The sequence below is a fragment of the Protopterus annectens genome, chromosome 5.part0 (genome assembly GCF_019279795.1).
Source record: "Protopterus annectens isolate FY-2018-M chromosome 5.part0, PAN1.0, whole genome shotgun sequence".
Taxonomy (NCBI): Eukaryota; Metazoa; Chordata; order Ceratodontiformes; family Protopteridae; genus Protopterus; species Protopterus annectens.
Genome location: NC_056735.1, coordinates 163,775,749 through 163,801,607, shown reverse-complemented (window position 1 = coordinate 163,801,607; position 25,859 = coordinate 163,775,749). Strand labels below are relative to the sequence as shown.

Below are 25,859 nucleotides of genomic sequence, written 5' to 3'. Positions count from 1 at the left end.
TTGTCAGTCCCTGTAAATAACTCTCATTACTTCTTAACTGCAGCTCCCTTTCTTTTATTTGCCCCTATTTTTAAACTCCACCTTAATTTTAGCCCACTCCCTAGCTATACTTTTAAAGTAATTTCTATCCTCTCAAATAACTCCTTAATAATCTCCACTACCCATTCCTTAAATTCCTCTCTTTTCAGCAGATAGGTGGAAAAATGCCAGTGTCTCATTTTTTTGTTTCATTACCCTGTGTTTTTATTGTAGTTATTATTGGGACATAATCTAAAATAGTTATTGGGTGCATATCAAGACCTTCAATTAAATGCACTTTCCTGTGAAATGTAAATTCCCTGTAGCCTAGTCCAGTTTTTATATCTTGGGGAATAATATGTAAATTCACTCAGAAGTCCTATTACTGAATTCACATCTTCCATGCCAAATATGTTCATACATTTCTTCAAAACTCTACCCTCCTTTGTTATACTTTCCTTTCTGGGCCCCCTAGACAAATTTTCACTGTTGCATATCAAATTCCAGTTCACTCCTATAAATAATATTCCTTGCTGAAAACTGATTATTTCTTCCAGAATTTTCTTAAGCTCCATTATAGCAGTTTTAGGTGGAATATAAGTACATGCCAGTGTAATCTTCCTCCCTTGCCAGTAACCCCTTAGTACTACAAATCTGCCAATCATATCTTTTTTATCCTCTTCTATCACTATTGGAGCTTCTCTTGCAATTAATATAAGTACTCCTGTTTTTCTTTGTCCCGGGTATTCTGCTGAATAACCATCCTGAAAACATTTTTTTTTGTCAAACTCACATGTTCAGTTCTTTCCAAGTTTGTCTCCTGTAGCAGCATAGCTGTTTGCACTCTACATTTTTTAATATAGTTCACTATTCTTTCTTTTTTTGTTTATCTGTGAGACAATTGGCATTTAAATACATTACAGAAAGCATCATTGTATTAAAAAGTTATTATTCCCACCTTTTATTTATAACACCTTTTTGTTAAATGTCTAGTTCCAGCTTTTGTGTTACATGCATACACTGTTTGACAGGTGGAACTTTTATATAGTTGTTTCTTGTCATATCCATTTGAACCAATTTCACATCTTACAAACCTTTTGTATTATTGAAAGCCCACAAAAAAAATACTCCCTTAAAACCTATTAATTTAATACTAACACACAAAACTATGTACACCTTCAAATATTGAAATTTTACCCTCCTAATAGGAACAAATGTCCCAAACTGACAGCCACACTTACGGACTTGAGTTAACCTAAAAGAAGGGTTATCCATGCTAAGATGCATAATGCAGCCTGTGCTTCTACTAAGTGCTAACTGGTTTGTCTTATCTTTACTGCTCTCCCAGCTGGGAAAACCCCTGAATGCTTTCAGAGAACATTATCTCCCAAATAAACATTCACAGTTATATCCAGAGTACTTTGAGAGTTAATTGATAATTAATCGGGGGTAACTCTGGGTATAAATTGTGGGTTTGCTTTAATGTATATATCCTTGAAGGCGAATTTTGTGATTTAAAAGTAAAGGCTTTGCTTATTACTGTATGTCTGTTTTGTGTTTATTTAGTTTGTGTTTTGTTGTAGTATGTTAGTATAACATTATCTCCTAGCCAGTTTCTCTTTTCTTTTTTCCCCTAGCCTATCACTCTGCACTGAACTGTAACCAATTTCTCTGTATCAGATTGTCTCCATGGAGACATGAGATCCAAACAGCCAATTTCTCATTATCATATTGTCTCCATGGAGACATGAGAACCTGACAGTCAATTTATCTTTATCAGATTGTTTCCATTGAGACATGAGGGTCAGATACAGAATTGTTGCTAAGCATACATTCATTTGCTAGAAAAAAAGCCTCATAATAATCAATATTTTTTTCATTTACTTGCTTTCTCTTAAAACGTGCTGCTAAATCAAGCTAAGGTCCTTAATCCAGTGATTTCCCCATGCAAAAATGAGAAAAAGCACATTCATTTTTTTGGCATGCTCTTTTAACCAGGCTTTTTTATATCGCAGTGCCTACATTTCTTAAAACTGAAAAAGAAGAAAGAGAGAAGGGAGAAAGAAAGGGAAAAAAGAACAGCAGCACCTATTTACAATCCCTATTACACTTAAAAATAACTGAGAAAACTTTACTTTATAGCATGCAAAGAAAACCATACACCACAAAAATGGTACTATTAAGAAAAAATGTTTTCTTTACTTGCAGTTAACTTTCTGCCCTGTCTTCCCATCCCAAAGCATTTTCCTAACATTAATGACATGAAGTAGGGCATGTACTTTAGAGCCCCCCAGTCCAGCAGATTCTGAAAAAGTCCAATATTTCCAGATTTTCTTGTTCAGTCATAGTTCACAAATATAATTATTGTATTGTAATCCCACATTGTTACTGGTTTTATTACTGTTCATCTCCATCTCCTTAATTCCTGTCCCTGCTTCATTTCTAATATACTCTTGATTCTCCTAGTCAACTGTCATGCTCCCTTCCTTTTCCAGCATTTGTGTTGTAACAGTGGAAGAGGTTTCACAGGTACAGTCTGTGGTCTTTTTTAGGTTCATAGGTAAGTACTAGGCTATCTGCCCGAGGGCATTTCTAAGCCTAGCCAGAGTGTGTCAGCTTTCACCACCCCATTGATTAATTAACTGAACCTCTGTCAAGAAGAGACAATGAAGTGATCCCAGGGGTGTATTTTCTGTTACCCATCCACTCGTCAAGGTTTCTCTTGAAGAGTGTTAGTGAGTGGCTCTGCCTAATGTAGTTAGGAATTTTGTTCCAAAGCATGGGGAGTCACTGTGATAGGAATCTATCCCTTCAGCATGTTCTATTTATTGTTGTGGTAAGGTTTAGTTCACTAGAGCGAGTGGCTCACAGTGACTTGGATTTCTTTAGGTGGAGCATGTCCATCAATTCTGAGTTGGACATGGCTTTGTAATTCAGTGTCTTGTGAGGTACATCCCAAATGGGGCATTGTACTCTGTGATGGGTCTGATGAGTGACGAGTAGAGGGGCACTAATAACCTCTTTATATTTCTAGATGCGAACCCTTTAGTAATTAGATGGGCTACATAGAATGATTTCCTAACTACTTTGGCAATATGATTGTCAAAGGAGAGATTACTATCTACCTGGCTCCCCAGATCTCTTATTACCTCTTCTGTATTACGGGGGCTGCCACCTATGTGGTAATTCGTGGGTGTTTTGTTGTTCCCAAACGGGATGACTATGCATTTTTTGGCATTTAGTTTGAGACCATGACTTTGACACCAGGTGTTTGTCTCAGTAAGGCCATTTGGAAAATGCCTGTGTCAGCCGGAGAGTCAGTTATGGCTCCCAGTTTGCAGTCATCTGTGAACTTGGTTAGCCCATAGTCCTCCTGTGTTTGCCTGTACTTCTGAGAAGTATATACCAAACAGTAGGGGTCCCAGGACCGAGCCTTGTGGGACACCACTTGTGACTGGTTTAAAGTCAGACCTGGAGCCCACTATTCTTACCGTGTGAGTTCTGTCTGTAAGCCAGTTGGCAACCCATCTCGTGACATAGGGGTTTATGTTCGGGCTGGTGAGTTTTTCTATAATTCCCGAGTGGGGAATGGTGTCAAAAGCCTTGGCGAGGTCAAGGTAGGCTGTGTGAACTACCTTCCCCTCATCTATGGCCTTGGTGACTGTCTCGAAGAAGTCAACCAGGTTTAGTAGGCATGATCTGTGCTTAACAAAGTCGAACTGGGTTGGGTCAAGTGTTTGGAGGTTCCCAATGTCTTTTTAATGAGTTCCATGATGATGCGCTCCATAGCCTTGCAGACCAGGCTAGTCAGGCTTATGGGGCGATAGTTACCAGGGTCAGTTGTGGCCCCCTCCTTTGTGGAGTGGAATAAACGTTGCTGTGCATCATTCTATGGGCACGTAACCTGTGGAGAGGCTGAGGCTGAACAGTGTGTTGAGGTGGGGGGTTAGATCATTCTGTAGTTCATGCAAGACGCAGCCTGAGACGCCATCTGGCCCCATTGATGCTGTGATTTTGGCTTTTGAAAGGGCTGTTTTCACCTGTGCGTCTGTGATTTCCAGGACACTACACTTTTCCAGTATTGTTGTGGGCCCTTTTGGGGGTGAGGGGGGGGGGTGAAGTTTGCACTGGATCTATCTGCCAGGATGTTGGCAATATCAGTAGGTTCGGTATATTTTGTACTATTTTGCACTAGCTCAGAGTATATCTGCGAGTTGCCACTTAGATTCTTGACATAGCTAAAGAAGGCTTTGTGGTTATCTTTCAAAACCTTGGCTATTTTCTTTCGAAGTTAGCCTTGGATGATTTTATGAGGGACCTTAGTTTCTTACTGATACTGATCAGGGATGTCTTTCCTTCTTGGGATTTGTTTTTTTTCTGAACTAGTTTACTCCTCCTATTGTATAGCCTGTTTATGGCAGGGGTCCACCAGACTGGTTTCCTTCTCTTAGTGGAGTGAGTCTTGGTTTTGCTAGGGATGGCATGATCCATGCATCCTTGTAGGAGCTCATAGAGTGCATTTGTACAGGTTCCTGCATCTTGGACACTGTTATCCTTTAGTGTGGGGGCTGTGAAACTTACCACCTCTGTCTTAAGTACGGTGAAGTTTGCTATAGAAAAGTTTTTCACTGTTGTTTCCTTGGTTGGGGGTGGTGGTGTGGTGTGGACATCCAGAGTGATTCGTTTGTTGTCTGATCTAACCAGTGATGGGTTGACTGCCGGTGCGGAACACCTGTCGTCCATGCTGGTGATGACCATGTCCAATATGTTGTAGCCTCTGGTAGGGGAGTTTACCAGCTGATCCAGGGCATTTGAGTAGATAAATTCCAGGAAGCGCTGGACCTGGGAGTTTCTACTTGAGTAGTTTTCCCAGTTAATGGTAGGTAATTGAAATCGCCCAATATCAGGGTGTTCGGTAGGACCTTCATGTATTCCAGTGTCTCGAGAAAGGCGGAGTGTTGGTCCTGGGTCATGGAGGGTGATCTGTAGCAGGCCACAATTTGCATTGCAGCTTTGACCGATGTTAGTTGCACATGGATGATCTCAGAGGTATCATGCTGCGCCACTAACCTGGAGGTGTAGGTATCCTTGATGAATATGGATACACCCCCCCCCTTTTGTGTTTCTGTCCATGTTCTGTGGCCAGAATGTGTGGTATGAGTTGTAGCCCAGTAGTGCTGGGGTGCTCTGTGGAGCCTTGAACCAGGTTTCAGTTACTGCACAGATGTCAGTGCTCTCCATACTGAGGAGTGCTTCGAGCACGTGCATTGTGAGATTTAAACTCCTGGCGTTGAGTAGCATAACCCTCATGTTTTTATTTGTGCTGTTTACAGAGGTGGGTTTGACTTTTGAGCCTTGCCTAAAAAAGGCACTATGGGGGCAGCAAGAGCCTTGGCCAGTATTCAAACGCCTAGGGGTGACACCAGAAGCTTAGCCAATTGTTGATATTGATCATTTTTTCTTTATACTGCGGTATCATTCTTGGTGAGGGCAGGATGCTACTCAGGGTTAGGGTCATACCCGCCTGGGCTACATGATCAGAGAGCTCTTCCATGTCTTTTTTCATGTAGTCCAGGGAGGTACATCTCAGGTTATTCACACCAACATGAACAATGACAGAGTCATATTTGTACTTGTTCTGGAGTGACCTGGGTGCTTGTGTTATGTGGATTCGGCCCGACAGGCAGCTAACAGTAACCTTCTCCTTGTCCAGCCTAGTGAGTGGGACGTCAGTGTGCCTGACTATAGAGTCGCCTATTAATAGTGTGTTAGGTATGTTATTTCGCCTTAAGGGCTGTGATTGTGCGGCACACTGATTTTGTGTTTTATGTGTTGTTTGGTTTGTGACGGGAGGTGCAGGTTTTTTGGGTGTCTGCTTTGGAGGTCTCTGATGCTTTTGCAGGTTTTTATTTAGAGCCTCCGAGTATGATTATGAGTCATATTTGTACTTGTTCTGGAGTGACCTGGGTGCTTGTGTTATGTGGCGGATTCCGGCTCCCGACAGGCAGCTAACAGTAACCTTCTCCTTGTCCAGCCTAGTGAGTGGGACGTCAGTGTGCCTGACTATAGAGTCGCCTATTAATAGTGTGTTAGGTATGTTATTTCGCCTTAAGGGCTGTGATTGTGCGGCACACTGATTTTGTGTTTTATGTGTTGTTTGGTTTGTGACGGGAGGTGCAGGTTTTTTGGGTGTCTGCTTTGGAGGTCTCTGATGCTTTTGCAGGTTTTTATTTAGAGCCTCCGAGTATGATTTTGTGTATTTGTTTTTTTTTTTTTTTTTTTTTTTTTTTTTGCCAGTGCTGGTTTAGTATGTCTGTGTGAGGCTGGAGGTGTGGTGTAAGTGTTGACCTTCTCCTCATGACTGCCTGTTCCAGTCTTTGGTGGAGAAAGCTTTGCCTCCAATTTAGCTATATAATTGCATCTCTCGCATATGTTAATGTTTTGTGGTAGGAGGAGAGGGTTGTCTGTGTACATGAGGCAGTTGTAACATTGCCTCAGGATACCCAGGTTCACCAGCTGGACTGGTGAGTGTACCTGAAGTTGCCCTTTAGTCTTGGCTGAATAGTAGGGTGAGCTGCTTAGTTGCTTGGTGAGGGGTGAATAATGAGCCTTGCCCTGCTGGGCAGTCAAGTGTCAGGGTATATTAGTGCTTGCTATTAGGTCTGAACAAGTGCTGGACTGTATGATGCTTTTTAAGTGCTTAGGTTGAGAGTTAGACTACTTTCAAGGGAAAAACTGAAGCGAAGACTTGGTGGAGCTGGGAATAATTTAGCCCTAGCTAACCAGCGCTGCCCGGACGTGCAAAACCGTGTGAACGCAGTTTTTACAGCAGGGAAATGAAAGAGATAGAAATTAGCCCAAAATGGCCTATAAACTACTAACTTCTGGGTGGATCCACTCCTCCAGGGACAGATGGCTGCTCAAAGCTCCCTCTCTCACAGGTGAACAGAAAAACCTTCTTCTATCCAAGTAAGGTATGGGCAACTCAGAAACTTTGTAACACAGCCCTGAATTCAGCACTAGCCTGAAAACTGGACTATACTAGCTTAGAAAGGTGGGAAACAAGGAAAAAAAAATTTGAAAAGATAAGGCAAAAACAGTAAAAAAAATACAGTTAAAACAGCTTTAAATGGCTACAAACAGTAAAAAAATACACTTAAAACAGCTTTAGATGACTACAAGCAATCAGAAAAGGCTTTTAAACAAATTACCCAATTAGCCAGTAAAAAAATCTCAAAAGAACAAGAATCAACATCTCCGTCTGTTTCACAGCTTACTTTTTGTTGGACAAACTTTTGTATTTCCTCCATAGGATGTATGTGAAGATAGGTAAAGGCTGCCAGGCTTGTTCTCTTAAATGTGAAAAGACTGTATTGGATGTTAAACTGAAAAAGTGTAACAACAGTGCACTCTGCTGTAAGAAATCTGATAAGTCAAGCATTGTGAAATGATTTGATCTAAAACTCGGAGCCGAGATGTCTAGAGGGAGGCATTCTGCCTATTGTTTTGAGGCCAGAGTTAATAGATAAAATTTACATGTATAATTTCTTTTATTGCTCTGGCTTCTTGACCAGCTGCAAGATCAAAAGGGCTATTAACCTCTGAGTTCCTGTTTGCCTGGGAACCAGAAAAGAAGTGGTGTAATCTGAAATGAATCAGTGGTACTGTGTTATGAATTTAAGGACAGAAAGAATGAGGGCATTAAGCATTTGTCTTGAGAAGATCCAGCATCACCAGCACTGCTTGTGTTCTATATGTAAGTTTATTTTAGAACTGTGTTTTCTCTTAGATATAGCTAGGAACTAGGAAGATTAGATTAGTCTTTTTCTGTATTGATGTCATAACTTTTCTACTGTATTATTTTAAGTATTTCTCTGTGATCTCTGAACTCATGACTAGCACTGTGTAGTAAGAAGTATTGTCTTGTGTTTATTATTTATTATTAAATATTTTTAAACCTTTCAACTGTGGCAATTTTGTGTAGAGTTAATTTAATCTCTAGAGTACATTGCATATATATATAGTGATATTGTACAAAGTCACTCCAAATAAGCCCTGACTGTTCAGTTGCACTTACCATTTGGATTATAATATTGCGCAGTATAATTGGACACCTTTTCATAAGGGCCTTTTGGTAGCCGATAAATATTTGTGTGTGGTGGCAAGTGGTACTACCGTATAGTCTGGGTAAAAGGGGCACAGCTGGAGAACCTGTGCCAGCCTTCCCCAGGAGTGTCTGTGTGATTGTATATAACTCTTATCTCAAAGTGTATGTGTGTGTTTGCGCGCGCGCGTGTGTGTGTGTGTGTGTGTGTGTGTGTGTGTGTGTGTGTGAGGTACTTGGGCAGGGACACGATGCACTGGTTGGACAAAGAAGATGCTGGAGGTTTTAGCTTGCCCACTAGGCTGAGATTTGGACCCTAGAGCTGTACCAGTGGGGAGTCTTATTGGGGACCTGGAGAGAAGGGGAAAAGACAGCCCCATACTTACTGTGATCTCTGTGTGCTCTTAAGGGAAATTGTACTTTACTGTGTGTGTATTTATTATCCTTTCCCTATATGGACGCCCCTCAGTGGTGTTAGTGTGAGGATTGAGGCTCCTTGATTGCTGGGCCAATGCACGGGCATCACAATGTACATCATCAGAAATAATTTTGTCCCTCCAGGGAAGAATAGCTTGAAGACAGCTGGGTACTGCAGTTTGAATATCACACTTGTGTCTCAACATTCCCTGAATAGTGGAATGAATTTACTCCCGTTTTGCCTGGTGTACAATGAGTAATCACTCTCCACAAACACTCTGCTGTCTCCTACATTTGTCTTCTGCCACAGTTTTGTCATAATCAACTCCTACTGCTGGTAGGATTGCATCTTTGCTGTTAAAGGTCTACATTGCTTTCTCATAGCCAGGTTTGGAGTATACACACGATGTGCCCTTTCAACAAGCAACTCCTGCTGTGGAGTACCAAAGCAGTGGCTTATTTGTGCTTTCTTAAATTAATGCAGTCTGTTCCTTCCAGCTTCTCTGGTTTAGCTGAAAATCTGAAGTTTCCTCTGTCCTCTAATTCTATTATTTTTTAACCATCTCTTCCTGAGCAGTTTCATATTCAGCCAGCCTTTTCTTTATTTCACCCTCTGATTTTTTGCAGCTTTACCACCTCATCTGAATATCTGTTTAAGACTTCTTCCATTTTTCTAGCCTTTTGTTGTTTGTGTTGATATACTCCATCAGTATTTTTTTTTATTTTAAACAGGTATGTGTGCAGTTGTCTTATATATTCCTGTAGGTTACTGGAAGTCATATCTGGAGGTTACATTGCTTTTTGCTGAACGGTAGCATAACTTTCCCCAGTCAGTGTTTCTTCCTCACTTTTTGTAGCTGATTTTTTCCAGGTTCTCTGTATTTTTTTACTGGTATACAGACAGTACAGTTACTAGCCAGTTACTGGAATTTAACCATAAACACAAAAGTCTACTGGCCTTCTCTGTTGAGTTTCTGTTTTCACATTGGGAGATCTAGAGCCAAGCAGCTACACAATGTGCAGTCATCTTGGAAGTCCAACCAACATGTTTTGTAGACTATCTTTAATAAAGTCTGTGAATTTATACGTCTGTCTCTCAAAGAGAAAACACACATTAATGGAGTCAGGATGGTGTCCGTCTCCAGAGAGCAGACATCCTTCTCTGCACCTAAAGTGCAAGCTTCAGGTTAGGGACAATTTTCTCCCAGTTTTATTAAGTCGAGGTCCATAGAGAATTATTACAACTAGAGTTCATCAGCTGCTGTGGCACTTACCTGACAGAGACTAAATACAATTGTCAGTAAAAGTGGTAACTCCTTGTTCCACACCCTACCTATGGTATTGTCTGTCACTACAGGTAAGAGAAAATGACACACTTGCTGTAAACATGTATTAGCTTTATTGTCCTCAGGCCTGCATGTTATTACAGGGGATTTCCCCATCACACATTCTGTATTATCATAGTCTTTCACCATTCATGGCACAGTTCTGTTTGTCTTCATAGCATTGGCATACTGTGGAACTTTCCTTTGCTTCCACTTGTCTGTCTACTCAGTTGCTTTCTTTAATTAGTTTTGGAAGACAAATTTACTCTAAGGTATGTGTAACTGTGCAACCTCTTTGACTTGTATGTCTTAGTTGAAATACCCCCACCCCATTAAGTGGTACTGACAGGATGTGTTCTGTTCACTTGCATCTGAGATATCGTGGACCCCTCAGCCCACACTCTGAGTTTTACTATACTGATCTGTAGTAGCTTATAAAGGAGTTGGTACAAGTGTCTTCATTTCTTACTATTTTATCTTTATTTCTTTCAATCTTTGCACTGAATGTGATATGGAAAATGTCTATGTTGATTTTTTTATGACTTACTTCTAAGCATTTAACTCATTCACGTCAGTGGAACTCAACTTCCAATGGGCAGAGCCAGGCCTTTTGACAGAATCAAATTATGTCCTCACATTTCATAAAAAATTTCGTATCTGTGGAACCACAGGTGTTATGAAAGAAGTATGAATGACAAACTCTTCAGCACAAACTATTTTTACAGTGGTAGGATTCTTTAGGTTCTAGGTTGTAAACAGAATTTTATAAGTCACAGTAAACACAGTAACAATTACATTTGTAATATTTTGTAAATAACTTAAAATATGTTAGAAACCACTCAAGTTACACACACTGTCAGCAATATTTTATTCATCTAGTTGAGAGCTTTCGTATGAGACTGAGTTTTGTCTGTGTTACTTGTTTATTGAAAATTATATCTATATAAATTAATATCATAAAACAGTTTATATCTATTTTTCTGCACTAGACAGATGTCAGACATTAATGCAATTGAGTTTGCCATTGTGTAGGCTTTAAGATGATTTTTTTAAAATCTTGTAGATAGCATGGTTTTGGAATTATTGATGTAAACATTAGCAAGCAATATTTGAAGCCTAGAGGCGTCAGTAGGAGTTACCTGCAGATGCACCTGGAGGCATCACTTGAATGTAATGAGTTAAGGAATTTTCTAGAAAGCCGACTTGTTTATTCATTTGGTCTGCTTTCTTTTAATAGATGGCGAACAAAGCAAAACTTGGACTACTGTTTTCTTATGATGTATGCACAGAAAAAAGGCACCTTTTACGTCCAGGTAAATTGTCTTCTTGGTCATTTCAAATCCAGCCATATGTGCTGTGTTGTTTTAACAGGCCCAGTCCATTTACTTTCCTCTGTATCTGTGCTGTTCTAGAAGACCCAAAGAAAACTGTATTGTCAGAAATGGCTATCACTTAAATGAGCTAGAATGGGGGCACTTTGATAATTTGTGTGAAGGGACGTTTGCTAAAAACAGAAGCTCGAAATCATCAGTATTTGAAGAATCCAGATTTCAAAAGGTAAATTGTAATGTCCTACAAACTGACAACGAGGTATTGCACTGAGGAGTTGTAAAGGTATAACTTTAGTTGAGGTGCTACAACCACCAATTTAAGTTAGGAAATGTCGGGGAGAGCACAGCTTCCCCTTCTGTGTGTTTGGAGGGATAATGCTTTTTGCTCCATTGTGACATATTTTTGTATATTTTAAACCTGTGACATTTTATCATACTTCATGTGCAGTAGATTTTGGTCCTTATGATTCAACTGTATTTCTTTCATCTTATTGCCATTCAGGATTGTGTATTTTTTTCCTAAACATAGTATTTTGTTACAGTCCGTTATAACAAGGTAGAATGAAAGTATATATACACATGCACGCAAATCATCTTCTAACAAATTGCACTCTCTGAACAATTAAAATTTTCCTGCTAGTCATAGATCTCAACTGTTCAGATTTTTGCAGAATGTCCAGATTTTTTGCTCACATTTTTCACACATTCCTTGTACAGTTTGTGTTTTTTTTCGGGCAAATCACTGAGGATAGAAGTCACTAAATAATGAGAGACATTTGAGCTTCAGGCTCCATATCATTCACAAAATGCCTGTGAATGTAAAATATATTGTTCTAGCAACTTTCTAAGTTTATAAGAGCAATATTTAAAATCTGTCCCTATTTTCAGCCTTTGTCCCCCCATTATTTTTGGCTCTGTCCAGATTTCATTTGCTAAGAGGTTGAGAGATATGCTTCCGATTTTGACAAAACACATTCTATCACCATAATTAGCATTTCAGTATGAAAATGTCTTCACACACATGTTTTCTCTGTCATTTTTCAGTGGGCCCGTCACTTCAGTAAGTCTTGATGTTCTTCATATAAATCTCCCACTGCAGAACTTTAGTGCTAGGCCTTCTGCCATAGAAGGCCTGACATCAGGAGTTTAGCATCCTTCGCCTTCCAGACTGGCAGATGTCCTCCCCTTAGAGAAGTCAGGACATTCTCTGTATAAAGCTGATAAATAGCCATATCATTTGAGATACTTCTTGCCACATTTTGCATCATGTGACCTGTTTGTTCCGTAGTCCATAGTCCAATATTGTTAGTCCTGCTGTGGAGCTCTGTCGAGTAAGAACCCCACTGGGAAACTGTCCTCTTATTGTATTGTGTTAGTAGCAGTTAATTCTGTACAGTTAAGAAGATTTAGATGCCTGGTAAGATATTTTAGGTATGTTTGTCAGTAAGAAAGAAACCAGGTATTCTAACAGTAGACAGACCCCACATAGAGACTATCGTAATCTGTTCATTTCCTGTTTAGGCTTAAAGCACAGTAAATCCTAGAGTGTGTCAAGGATTTATACATAAAAAAAAAACTTAAAAGAAAGGGAATGATGTTCTTCGTGTTTCACTGTTGCAGTCATTACATTTGGGTAATCTACTGGCAGGTTGCCCTCAGTTGGCCTGAATAATAAAGTCTTGGGTCCTGCGTCAGTTGCTGTCTCTTCTTCCATGACGTCAGGTTGTCAGGGGTGTAAAACATGCAGCCAACGCCATTTTAATCAGTCTTTCTTGCCGCATGGTGCTTGAAGCAGTTCGCAAGTGCCACTCGGCTGACTCCTGAAATTTTCGTTTTCGAGTTTCAGAACCAAAGTCTTCAACTAAAGCTAAGTACCCCGTTGGGGAAACTTTTTCTTGCTCCTTACCGATGTCAGTACAAGTTATTAATTGTATTACTTGTGGGAAGCAAATACCTCATAAGGATTTTCATTTGTACTGTATTCCTTGCCTAGGCCCTGACCACAACGTGCCTTGCTGTCGGTTTTGTGCTAAATTTAACCAATGCAGTATTAAGCGTCGGTATATTTTTGCTTCTAAATATTTTGGCTCAAGATTTATCTATCCAGAAATGTCGTCTGTTAGCAATCCGACTACCAGAATTCACAAAAAACGGAAAGAAAAAGACAGAGACAGACTGTCAAGTTCCAAAACCGATGACGAAGCTTCTCCGAAGCCAGTCACCGGTTCGCCGGTACTCAGTGAGGTGCTTTTGCAGCCCCTGATGCCCGCTACTTTTGATTCGCAGGCCTCTACCGAGACCCATTCGAAGTCCGGTATGCCACAAGACACTTCAAGTATTGAACCCGCAGATGTCTCTCCCTTAGATGGGTCCAGAGCCGCTGAGCAGGCACCGACTTCTGAGGGTGTTTTCAGGCCTAAAGATTTGTATATTAAACCGATGCCATCATCAAAAACAAGGCCAAAACTAACTTCTCTGTCTAAAAAACCGATGCATGGCCCACGTGTTCAGGTCCCTATGCCTAAAAAACAAATTATCAAAATGGCTGAGGATTTATTTACCTTGATCAGGGGTTCCCATTCCTCTCCTGCTAAGAGACCTAGGCAAGGCACTGATTATGAATCTTCAGATCAGGTTTCCATTTCTTCTGATTCCTCTTCTGATCAGGAATTTTCTATTCCCCCTTATGAGGACTCTGATGCAGAAGAATCCATCCCTTCTGCTTTTCCTCCTGAGGATTTTTCTTTTGGAGAAACTTTGCATACCTTAAGGGAACATTTTCATTGGGAGAGTCAGGATTTTTCAGAATCCAAAAAGTGGCTTAGGGATTTCCTTCTTTCCTCAGCATAGGCCTTTGGCTATACCTCCTGTTTTAGATGTTTTCTCAGAATCCAGCATGGCTCCTGATTCCCTGCCTCCTGCTATTACAGGGTTCCTGACTCCCACAAGTTTCTTTTCAAAAGCCCTACTGCTGATCCTGAAACAATTTCTCAGGATCCCAAGGGTGTTAAGGCTTCTACTGCTAAAAATCCTACCCCCTCTGATAGAGACTCCAAGGTGCTGGATAGATGGGGTAAGAAGGTTTACACGTTTGCAACCCTGGCAATCAGGGCTTTCAACTGTCAATTTCATATGCTTAAATATCAGCAGCATGTCATGGGCTTACTTAAAGAGAAGATGATGTTGATTTCTGACTGTGTGGAAAATAGAGAATTCTATTTTTTACCCCAAATACAGGCCCTTAGCTATACCTCCTGTGTTGAATGTGGTGGAAGATGTTTTGCAGAGGCTTCCCTGAACCCTGACTCTTTGCCTCCTGCCCCTGTTAAACTGGCTATTACTTCTGCAGAAGGGTTTTCTGGTGAGGCCTTATCATGGCAGTAGAGCCCTTCTTCTGATTTTTAAGGATAAGGTATATATACGCACTTAATCCTTCCTTTATGCCTAAGGTGGTTTCTAGTGGTGCTTTTAAACCAAACTATTCATTTGCCTACTTAAGTGCAGATCCCCAAAATAAAGGGAAAAGATTTTGCACACCTAGATGGGTTACAGTAAGTTTATATTTTATTTAAGCAGAAGGATTGATCAGGCAGTCTCAGCAGTTGTTTGTTTCTTTTGCTTTGAGTAGCTGGATTAGGCCTCATTCCACTAGGGCTACTTTGCCACTTCAACAGCATTTCTAAGGGGGTGCAACTAAATATTTTGGAGGCAGCTACTTGAGTTCAGTGCATACTTTCTATGTTCGAGGATCACATTGCTGCAGTCAGTTTTACCTCCGCCTTCCCCTCTGTGTTTGGACTGCAGCAATGTGGATCCTCGAACATCTACATTTATGGTAGGTACAAAACTGTACTTTACAGGATATATTGCATTCAGCTGAGCAAGTTGGAAAGCATACTTTGCAATGTGGTTTTGATTCTTTGGAGGCCTCCTGCAGGGCCGCTGTAACTGGATCTGTGATAAGAAGGCATGCTTGGCTCAAGGAGCAAAATCTGCTTGATCATGTTAAAGCTAAATTGTTGGATACTCCTTTACAACAGGACAGTCTATTTGGTAATAAGGCAGAAGAAGTTTTGAAAAAGATGGAAGACAAAGCTAAATCTATGAAAACTGTAAAATATTTTCTACAAGTGTAGTCACCCAGGTTCAGTAGGCACTGGCCTACTAAGAATTGGTCCTTTCCAGTACCCAACAGAGCCGCTCAGGTCAAATCCAGACACTCCAAAGGCTCCAGGTTTCAGTCACAAGAAACTTACAGAACAAAGCAATGGGGTGCCTCCACCTCCAAATCTGGAAGTAGCAAGGCCTTCCCCCCTACAGTAAACAGTCTCAATGACTTTCCTCTGCCATTTCCAAGCACTTATATTTTGGAAGCCCCTTTGGGGAGAAAACTAGCACTTCATGCCCAAAATTGGCATCTAATTACCCAGGACAAGTGGGTCTTAATTATAGTATCCCAGGGATACAGATTTCATTTCCACACGTTGCCAATTCCAAAAGGATGGCCAGATCTGCCTCCAAATCAGTGGACAGAGGCCCAGAAACAAGTCATTTCCCTCATGGATATGGGGGCTATTCAACCAGTACCAAAAAAGGAAAAAGGACAAGGTTTTTATTCAAGACTTTTCCTGGTACCCAGAAAAGACAAATCATGGCGTCCAATTCTGGACTTATCCATTCTAAATACCTTCCTGGACATTCCATAATTCAAGATGCTGACTCTACAACAGTTACTGCCTATGCTAGGCAAGGATGCCTAGTTGGTCTAGACTTAAAAAAGGCTTACCTGCATATCCCAATCAGGGAATCTTGCAGATGATACCTCCTCTTCAAGGCAGGCTGTTTGCATTACCAGTTCTCTGCACTGCCCTTTGGCTTATCTACTGCACCCAGGGTCTTCACAAAGTGCCTGGCACCAGTGATTGCATTTTGCAGACAAAGAAACATTCAAATTTATCCTTTTCTGGATGATTGTCTAATTCAGGCAGAAAACAAGGACACTCTTCTACAACATCTGGCATTTGTAAAAAGGCTTCTAACATGCCTAGGGTACACCATAAATGAAAATAAATCACAACTGGTACCCTCTCAAATAATAACATTCCTGGGTGCAAGCTTGAATACAACTGCCCAGATGGCTTACCTCACACCAGACAAGCAAACTCAATTGATGACATACTTCAAGCAAGTGACCACAAAAAAACAGTTATCTGCAAGACAAATTCTGCAGGCTTTGGGGTTCTTGGCTTCCTGCATTCTACTAATTCCATATGCAAGACTGCATATGAGGAAACTTTAATGGTACCTAAAAAGCCTATGGAGTCAACATTGTCACAGCTTGGAAACAATGATTCCTCTCATTCCTTGCCTACAACAAGAGTTCCTATGGTGGGCAGAGGCCTGTCACCAAAACAAGGGACTGTCATTCATTCTACCCCTACCACCCAAACCCTGACTACAGATGCATCAGATTATGCTTTGGGGGCCCATCTGGCAGGGAGATGCATTCAGGGCGAATGGAGCCCAAATCAAATGCACCTACATATCAACCAGAAAGAAATGCTAGCTGTACAGAAGACTTTCTTCATCTAGGACAACTACTGATAAAGACAGACAACACCACAGTTATGTGGTACATAAACAAGCAGGGGGGTACCCACTCCTACCCCATTTGCAGACAAGCCATGGCCTTGTGGAACACAGCCTTGACTTACCAAATACATCTACAAGCTCAATTCCTGCCAGGAAAGCAAAATACTCTGGCAGACGAACTAAGCAGAAACCTTATGGATCCACACGAATGGAAACTGGATCCACAAATCTTCAGCATGTTGACACGAAGATGGGGGAGCCCAGACATAGATCTTTTTCCCCTCTCCCCAAAACTATCAGTTGGACAAATTCTGCACAAGAATCCATCACAAAAAAGCTTGTAAAGTGGATGCTCTGTTCTTCAGCTGGAAAAACCTATCAGTCTATGCCTTTCCCCCTCTGCCTCTGCTCTCCAAGGTTTTATTAAAAGTCAGACAGGAAAAAACGAAAATGATTTTGATTGCTCCAGACTGGCCTCACCAACACTGGTACCCGTTTCTAGGCGATATGTCACACCTTCCTCCGTGGTACCTGCCTCATACACCTCATGTACTGTCTCAGCAGAACTATCAAATTCTGCACACTCAGCTCCAAACTTTGAATCTTGCAGCATTGCTAATCAACTAATTTCACCAGTCACACCTCTCAGTAAACCTGTGATGGAAGTCATTTTGGAGGCAAGAAGGCCTAGTACTAGAACATCTTATGCTGACAAATGGAAAAGATTCTGTGCCTGGAACCAAGCACAAGGAATAAACACAGCAATGCCCAATATTCCTCAGATTCTGCAATATTTAACTGAGATGCTTCACAAGGGCCTATCCTTTTCTTCTATAAAAATCCATGCCTCTGCCATTTCGGCTCATTACAACACAGAGCCTCCTCTCTTTTCTCATTCCCTGCTAAAGTAGTACCTCAGAGGGTCCAAAAATTTGAGACCTCCCAGGAGAGCACCAACTCCTGCATGGGACCTCAACTTTGTGCTGGAAAAACTCACCCTACCTCCTTTTGAACCAGCTGCTACTGCAGACATAAAATTTCTCTCTTTCTCTCTTTCTTTTAGCAGTCACTTCAGCTAAAAGGATTTCTGAACTATAGGCTCTCATAGCAGTGGAGCCTTTCACTATCTTTTATCCAGACAGGGTGGCCCTCAGGACCAATCCATCCTTTATGCCTAAGGTGATATTCAATGTGGCTCTTAATAAGACAATTCATCTGCCAACTTTTTTTCCCAAGTCTGCAGAACAAGGGGGAGCAGATTCTGCATTCATTGTATGTACACAGACAACTAAGATTCTACTTGAACAGGACAAAATCTCTAAGAATGTCTGAGCAACTACTGGTGGCATTTGCTGTAGGGGCAGAGGGAAAGGCTATTTCAAAGCAGACTATTTCAAAATGGATAAGCCATTGTATTCATTTCTGCTACATGCACCATGGTAGACATGTCCCCAAGGGGATCAGATCCCATTTCACCAGGGCTGCATCTACTTCTGCAGCTTTTCTCAGAGGGGTTCCTACCAGAGACATTCTAGAAGCTGCTACTTGGAGCTCAGTTCATACGTTCACCAAACATTAACATTTACCTGTCTTTTCTAAATCCAGAGCAGGCTTTGCCACTGCTGTCCTGCAGGGCCTTATAGCTGCTTCTAATGCTGTATAATTCCATCCTCCCAACTGTAGTTTTGGGATTCTACCCAAATATAATGACTGCAACAGTGAAACACGAAGAACATAGTACAGTTGTGTACACTTACAATAAATATAGATGTTCGAGTGTATTCACTGTTGCAGTCCTGGTTACCCACCCGCCAGCCCCCTTTTTCTCTCTTATTATACCTCTTCTTTCCTTTACTATGCTTAAAAGCATTTTTGGTGTATTTGCTTTTAGTTGGAGGTATATTTTTTGTGTTCTAATTTACATGGATATATATATATATATATCTTTTGCTCCCCATTTGGGGGGCACCTGACATCTGGGGCAAGAAAAACTGATTAAAATGGCATCAGCTGCATGTTTTATACCCCTGACGACCTGACGTCATGGAAGAGGAGACAGCAACCGGTGCAGGACCCAAGACTTTGTTTTTCAGGCCGACTGAGGGCAACATTTATGGTAAGTGTACACAACTGTACTTTCCTTGCAAAACTATTTAGATTGGAAGAGACTCAGTGCCTTGATTTCTACCAACGCAGCGCCTTCTAGCTCTTCCCCGACCTCGGAAGTCTTCCTCTCAGAAGTGATTAAATAAGTGAGGTAAGGAGAAGGCAGTCACATAAGCAGGTGATATTACAATGGTGTTTGATAACCCTGCTCAGATTTAGGGCATGGATTCCAGTGAAGTGCTTTTTGCATCCCCTGACCCTCACATCTCAGTGATCGTGTCTGGGAAAGTCCCTGTGAAGGCTGTTATACTTGCAGATAAAAGCGTGTCCTACTAAGTCAAGAACCCTCATGCAGAGTTCAGACCAAACACCCAGCATCTGACACTTGAGGGTGAAGCATGTTTTGCCATCTCATGAGGGGGGGGGGGTAGATGGTGTACCCGTTATTTGTTATTGAGGAAATCCAGGATTGGAGTGTGGAATTCTGGGAATCCCATCCTCAGTCCCTTGCCGCCAAGGCAGCAGCCCCACTTAAGTGGACTCGGCAACTTAAACATATGGTGTCCATCCCCAGCTCCCTGTAGTTGTCTGGGCTTCAGGCAATTGGCATGTCCCTGTCCATTTCCCTTCCTTCCAGAATATTCCACAGGAATGGATTTATGTGGATCAGGTTCTTTCAAGTCCTGCAGAACCTGCAGCTAAGTTCAGATTAATCCTCTGCAGATGGAGTTCCTTCTCCCAAGTAAGAAAATAAACTGTCCTTGGAGAGGAAGTGACGACTCTTCCAGTTGTGAGGAGAGAGAAGTGGACCATTACTCCAACTGTCTTCCCCGCTTGGGTGTGACACAGGTACTAATAATGTTCAATCTTTTCCTTCACTCTTAAAGCATCTCTGTATGAGATTTCTTTTATAAGATGAAAGGCACTTCAGATGGGAAATCAGAGATACCATCAGCCACCCAGAAACAATATTTTGACTAAGTAGGTCTGGAAGCTCCTAAACCTACGACAGTTTCCTTCAGTCATTGGAACTTCAGAAAAGACATTCTTAGCAGCTTCCAAGGAACCAGACACCCAGACTCCTGTCCCTAAGAAACCTGATCATTTTCATTGGGTGTTGGAATCCCACATGTTCCTTTTTAAAAACCCTTTGACACAGTCATCAGTGGTGTCTAGAGGTACAGAGAAGAAGGTCAGAACTCGTACCTGCACTCAGAAAAAAATATGTACACAGCTACCACGCTGTCCTTCTGAACCATTAATTGTTAGTCAAATATGTCCATGTTTAAAATTGGACTGCTAGATTTGATGAAGGAAATGCTTGTAGAGGTGTGTTATAGGGATCTGAGGGTAAAATTAGAGTTTTCCAAACAATCAAGTGGTTAAGCACTCCATCAGATAAAAAAATAAAATAAGTGCAATATAAAATAAAAACAGAAGATGGCACTGTAGTTATGAAATGGTGGGATATTTTCATTTTATTTTATTTCACTGTCTAGAATGCATCATTGAAATGAAATAAACAAAAATAAAAAAATGTTTTTAAAGTATAAATATAGTATATCATATTTAATATTGGTTTTAAGAAATGTTTTAAATGAAAGTTATTAGAATGGATGAAAGACTTAATGAACTAGTGATTTTAATTAAAAAATGAACTGTTTTACCATTAAGTATTATTGAATTAGGTGGAACTTGATTTGCTCAATGAATTTGAAATAAAAGGTTTTTATTGGGTTTCATTTAGGGAAATTGTATAAAAGACAAATGAAATGAAGTGTTTTTTATCTGATGAAGTCCATGTCATAGGGACGAAAACGCAGGTGTAATTGAAGGCGTTCATAACGTTTTGGTACTACGTGTTTGGTGTGTGGAAACGAATAAAAGTAGTGGCAGTACTTTTTCTCCTTGGTTCTCTTTTGTTTGTTCACCAGTCGAGTGGAGAGATTTCGCTTGTGGATTATTTAGTTTACGTTGGCGACGTTATGGAGAAGGAGGTGCTGACCAGAAGTACTGGAAGTGAGGATTGTGGCCAGTCGAGAAAACTTATAGGGCAATTGACAGAACTCATTGATTTACTGACACCACTATGTAAAACTATGGCGAAAAGGATGCGAAGTCAGGCTGCACAAACGGAAACGAAGATAAGGGGTATAGCTTACAAAAGCACAAACGGAAAAGGGAGCTCATTGGCGCTGAATATGCGACCGGCAACCTGGAGGAACCGAATGGTCATAGTTTTAACCCCGCAGCTACCCCAGGGATTTTTTGTGATGCTAATCCTGACGACATAGTGGATTTAAATGAAGGCAACAAACGAAACAATGGACGTTTGAATTCAGGTACTGTCAATATGTTCAAATATAAGGAAATGAATGACTGGTTAAAAGAACAATATAATTTTAAAATTAATTGTGATGCCTATACAGGAGCTAAGAACACGGACTCCTATAGTAAAAAGTTGGACAATATTTCAAAATGTATGTACAAATATAAAACTATTGTTATAGAGAATGCTTATTTAAAAGAATGTATCAATCGGAGTATTGTTCGAAAGGTTTGAGAACATGGAAGTATCCAAATAATGTGCAAATTGGTTCTACTTTCCACAATGAATTGATTGATGTATTTAACAATTGTGGTTTAGATATTATTAGATTAATTATTAAAGAAAACAATAGAAATTTAGATAATATACAGAAACAGATTGATGAAATTGATGCATGTATTAAAGAAGATTTAATTTTTGAAATAGGGGAAGAGAGAGAAAAATATTTTAAATTAAAAGATGGCATTGATGTAAAATGTAAGAGTTTGGTGGATAGGAAGATGGAGAAACTAAGAAGAGACATACAAGATTATGAAAACCATGTCAGTTACCCGAAACCAACATTTACTAGTAATAATAATTATAATTATAACAATAATAAGAAAATGGATAGACAAGTTAATAAACCTGGACAGAAACAGGTTTTTGAAGGTTGGACTGAAGATGAATATGAAATGGAATTTCCCCCTTTAGGAAGGGAAGAAAGGGATTTGGGCCTACAAAGGAGATATAATGGAAATTTTTATATGAGAGGGGGGAGAAGGGGAAGGGGGAGGTATTGAGACAATACACCCCCGCCCAACAAAGTATTTCAACTTGTCCCCCCATAGAAATAATAGGTAGTAGAAATGTACTCAATGGATTTACTATTTACAATTTCAGTAACATCAAATTAGAAAAGGAACATTTTAGCTTATTAGAGAAGGGGTTTAAATATATCCCATATGTTAAGGGTAATGTAGTGAAAACACTTTTAGATATTAAACTTTTTCTAAGGAAAATGAATATGGAACTTCTATATCATAAGGAAGATAAGGAGAAAAATAAGAATATTATAAAAGGTGAACAAAAGGTTTTGGTAAAAAAAATCCACCTTTAACCCCCCCATTCACACACAATTAAGGAATTTTGAGTGTGTCATGGAAAAAGAAGTGAGAAAGGCTAAGAAGAGAGTTGGATATAAAAAGAATTTAGATATAGATGGAAAAAGTAAGTTAGAAGAATTGAAATATAATCAAGATATTAGAGTTATGAAGCCGGACAAGGGAGGGGGTGTGGTATTAATGGATGTTATTCTATATGAAGGTAAAATGAATGAAATTTTGAGAGATGAAACAAAATATACAGTTGTTTCTCGAAATGAAATTAATTTAGCCTATAGGAAAATTGATATAATTTTGGAAGATATGATGAATGAGAATGTTATAGAGATGAAGACCCTTTCATATTTAAAAGTTCACAAACCAAAAATACCTGTCATATTCGGAATACCGAAAATCCACAAAGATAGTATGGACCCCCCACTAAGACCAATTGTCTCAGCTGAAGGGTCAAAAACTACTCCCTTAGCCAAATATGTGGATGTCAAAACAAAGCACATATGGGTTAACAAACAAGCAATTTTGAAAGATTCTTGGGACTTGCTTAGGCAAATGGGGCCAGAATTATATTCAGAAGACCTACTATTTGTAACGATTGATATAGTAGATTTATTCGGGTCTATTCCTTATATGACAGGTATACAAATGTTTGAAGAAGAAATCTTTATGGATCAGATTTTGACAATAGAAGAAAAAGTAGTGTGCACAGGCTTGATGGACCTAGTATTAAAGAACAATTTTTTGGCATATAATGGTGAATTTTTTCAACAAATACAAGGAGTTGCTATGGGTGCGGCCTGTGCACCTACTTTTGCAAATCTGGTATTAGCAAATTGGGAAGAAAAGTATATCTTCAATTCCAAGTTTGTAAGGTATTGGAAGTTATATAAAAGGTTCTTAGATGACATAATAATTTTTGGACTGGGGTCAAGATAAATTGAAAGAATTTATAGAATATATAGGAGGAACAACTGATTTTCTTAGATTTACATCCACAAATTCAGAAAAAAACATCCAATATTTGGATATAGAGGTTCTAAAAATAAATAACACTTTGGAAACTAGAGTTTATAGGAAACCTACCTATGTAAACTCCTTTTTACACTTTAATAGTGCACATCCAATTTATTGTAAGAAAAACCTGGTGAAAGGGCAGTTTGTCAGAGGGTCAAGAATGACCAGCAATAATGAGGATTTTACAGAAGAATGTGACCTATTAGAAGGAATGTTTTTGGCAAGAGAATACCCTAGGAAGTTCATTAGGAATTTAAGAATGGAAGTGGAAAGAGGGAGAATAGACAAATTTAGGCCCATCCTAGGAGAAAGAGAAGGAGTAAATATTATTAATGAGAAGAGTGTAAATATAGGAGAGAATTTTCAACAGGCCCTTATATTAGAATATAATGCTTTGAATAGAAATATTAAAACAATATTCCAAAAAGAATGGGAGAGATTTGGCTCCCTTACGGACTTGGATGGACTCCCTCAAAGGATACCTAAGGTTGTTTTTAAAAATTCCATTAGTGTTAAAGGCATATTAGAGACAAAAAATGACTTGTATAGAAAAGGAGAAAGGAATAGTAAAGAAAAAACTGGGACCTTTAGGTGTGGGAAATGTAGACAATGTGAATTCATAATGAATACGGCGAAAATTTATTTGGAGAGTAGGGGACGTTGGTTAACTAGTAAGGGGTATTTTAACTGTGACTCCAGAGGTTTGGTATATTTCGCCATATGTGTACAATGTTTTTCCTTCTATGTGGGTAAGACTGAGAGGACTTTGAAGAAAAGAATATATGAACACATATACAACATAAAAAAGGGGAAAGAGACAAATGCACTGTTTAGACATTCCAAGGTATGTGAGGGATACAAATTTTGTTTCTTTGTCCTAGATCAGGTTAAATGTGACATTAGAGGAGGCCCCTGGGAGGAAATAGTAGGTTATAGGGAATTATGGTGGCAGCTAACCCTAGAAGCGAACAAAGCCCCTGGATTAAATGAATATATATCTATCTTACCCCTATTAAAATTAAGAGCAACTAGAATGTGAAAAGAAAAAAGAAAAAATAAAATAAGTGCAATATAAAATAAAAACAGAAGATGGCACTGTAGTTATGAAATGGTGGGATATTTTCATTTTATTTTATTTCACTGTCTAGAATGCATCATTGAAATGAAATAAACAAAAATAAAAAAAATTTTTTTAAAGTATAAATATAGTATATCATATTTAATATTGGTTTTAAGAAATGTTTTAAATGAAAGTTATTAGAATGGATGAAAGACTTAATGAACTAGTGATTTTAATTAAAAAATGAACTGTTTTACCATTAAGTATTATTGAATTAGGTGGAACTTGATTTGCTCAATGAATTTGAAATAAAAGGTTTTTATTGGGTTTCATTTAGGGAAATTGTATAAAAGACAAATGAAATGAAGTGTTTTTTATCTGATGAAGTCCATGTCATAGGGACGAAAACGCAGGTGTAATTGAAGGCGTTCATAACGTTTTGGTACTACGTGTTTGGTGTGTGGAAACGAATAAAAGTAGTGGCAGTACTTTTTCTCCTTGGTTCTCTTTTGTTTGTTCATCACTCCATCAGATGTGGCTGTCATGCTATGTAAGTAGCATCCAGGGAAGAAGCTATGGATTCAGTGATCAGAAAACATCCTTGGCCATGGCGACATCCACTGTCAGACATTGCTGCAATGCAGCTTTGTAATGCTTCTCTGGATAAGCAGCTTTACTTTGGTAACCCCACTGGTGCGATATTCAAGACACTTGAGAAAAGGAGGAAGATTGTGGTATCAGTGAAACAGTTTTAGGTATGACAGGAATTACCCATCAAAATCTGGGCCCTACTGTCAATGGTAAAAAGTGTCAGTGTAAGAAATGATGACTGGGAGGCCATAATGGAAAGCCTGAGGATCCCAATAGGCTTGTACCTGCTAGAGATCAGCTATGATTACATGGATCTTCTCCCTCAACTACTAAACCAAAACCACACCCCAAACTTATCCTTATTCTATCCCACCCAGCTGTACCAAAAAAAAAAAAATAGCAAGAAATGCATCTCAGTGTATAAGAAAATGGAAACACATCACAGAAGACAAATTGGTGCTACATATTAACTCCTGGGGTAAAGACTTTATTTCTTAAAACCCAAAGTATCTGTTATTCCACTTGTACCAAGAGCTCCTGTGCATCTGCCCCCTCAATCCTGCAGGAATTCTTACAAGAAGGAATAAGAGAACCAGTACAAAAATATGGGGTTATACTCAAGACTCTTCCTAGAGCCCAGAAAGGATGGTTAGTAGAGGCATACCTCTCCCAAAGCCTAAAATAATGGGGGAAGATATACCCAAAAGTATGGACACATTTCAGATATTGGTTTTATAAACTTAGAAAGTTGCTTGAATAACAGGATTTGTATTCGCATACATTTTCTGAAGAATGTGAAGTCTGAAACTCAAATGTATGTCATTATTTAGTGACTTCAGACCTTAGTAATTTGCCAGCAAATTACAAATTTT

The 25,859-nt window shown here is 39.6% G+C and overlaps 1 protein-coding gene across 1 annotated transcript in view; it reads left to right on the top strand.

The window, feature by feature from the left end:
• MGAT4A (alpha-1,3-mannosyl-glycoprotein 4-beta-N-acetylglucosaminyltransferase A) overlaps positions 1–25,859 on the top strand; it is a 2,332,896-nt gene that overhangs the window by 1,768,019 nt on the left and 539,018 nt on the right. Inside the window, exon 8 of the mRNA XM_044072194.1 lies at positions 11,102–11,177. Within this exon, the coding sequence (XP_043928129.1) occupies positions 11,102–11,177 (76 nt within the window). The remainder of the gene's footprint in view (positions 1–11,101; positions 11,178–25,859) is intronic.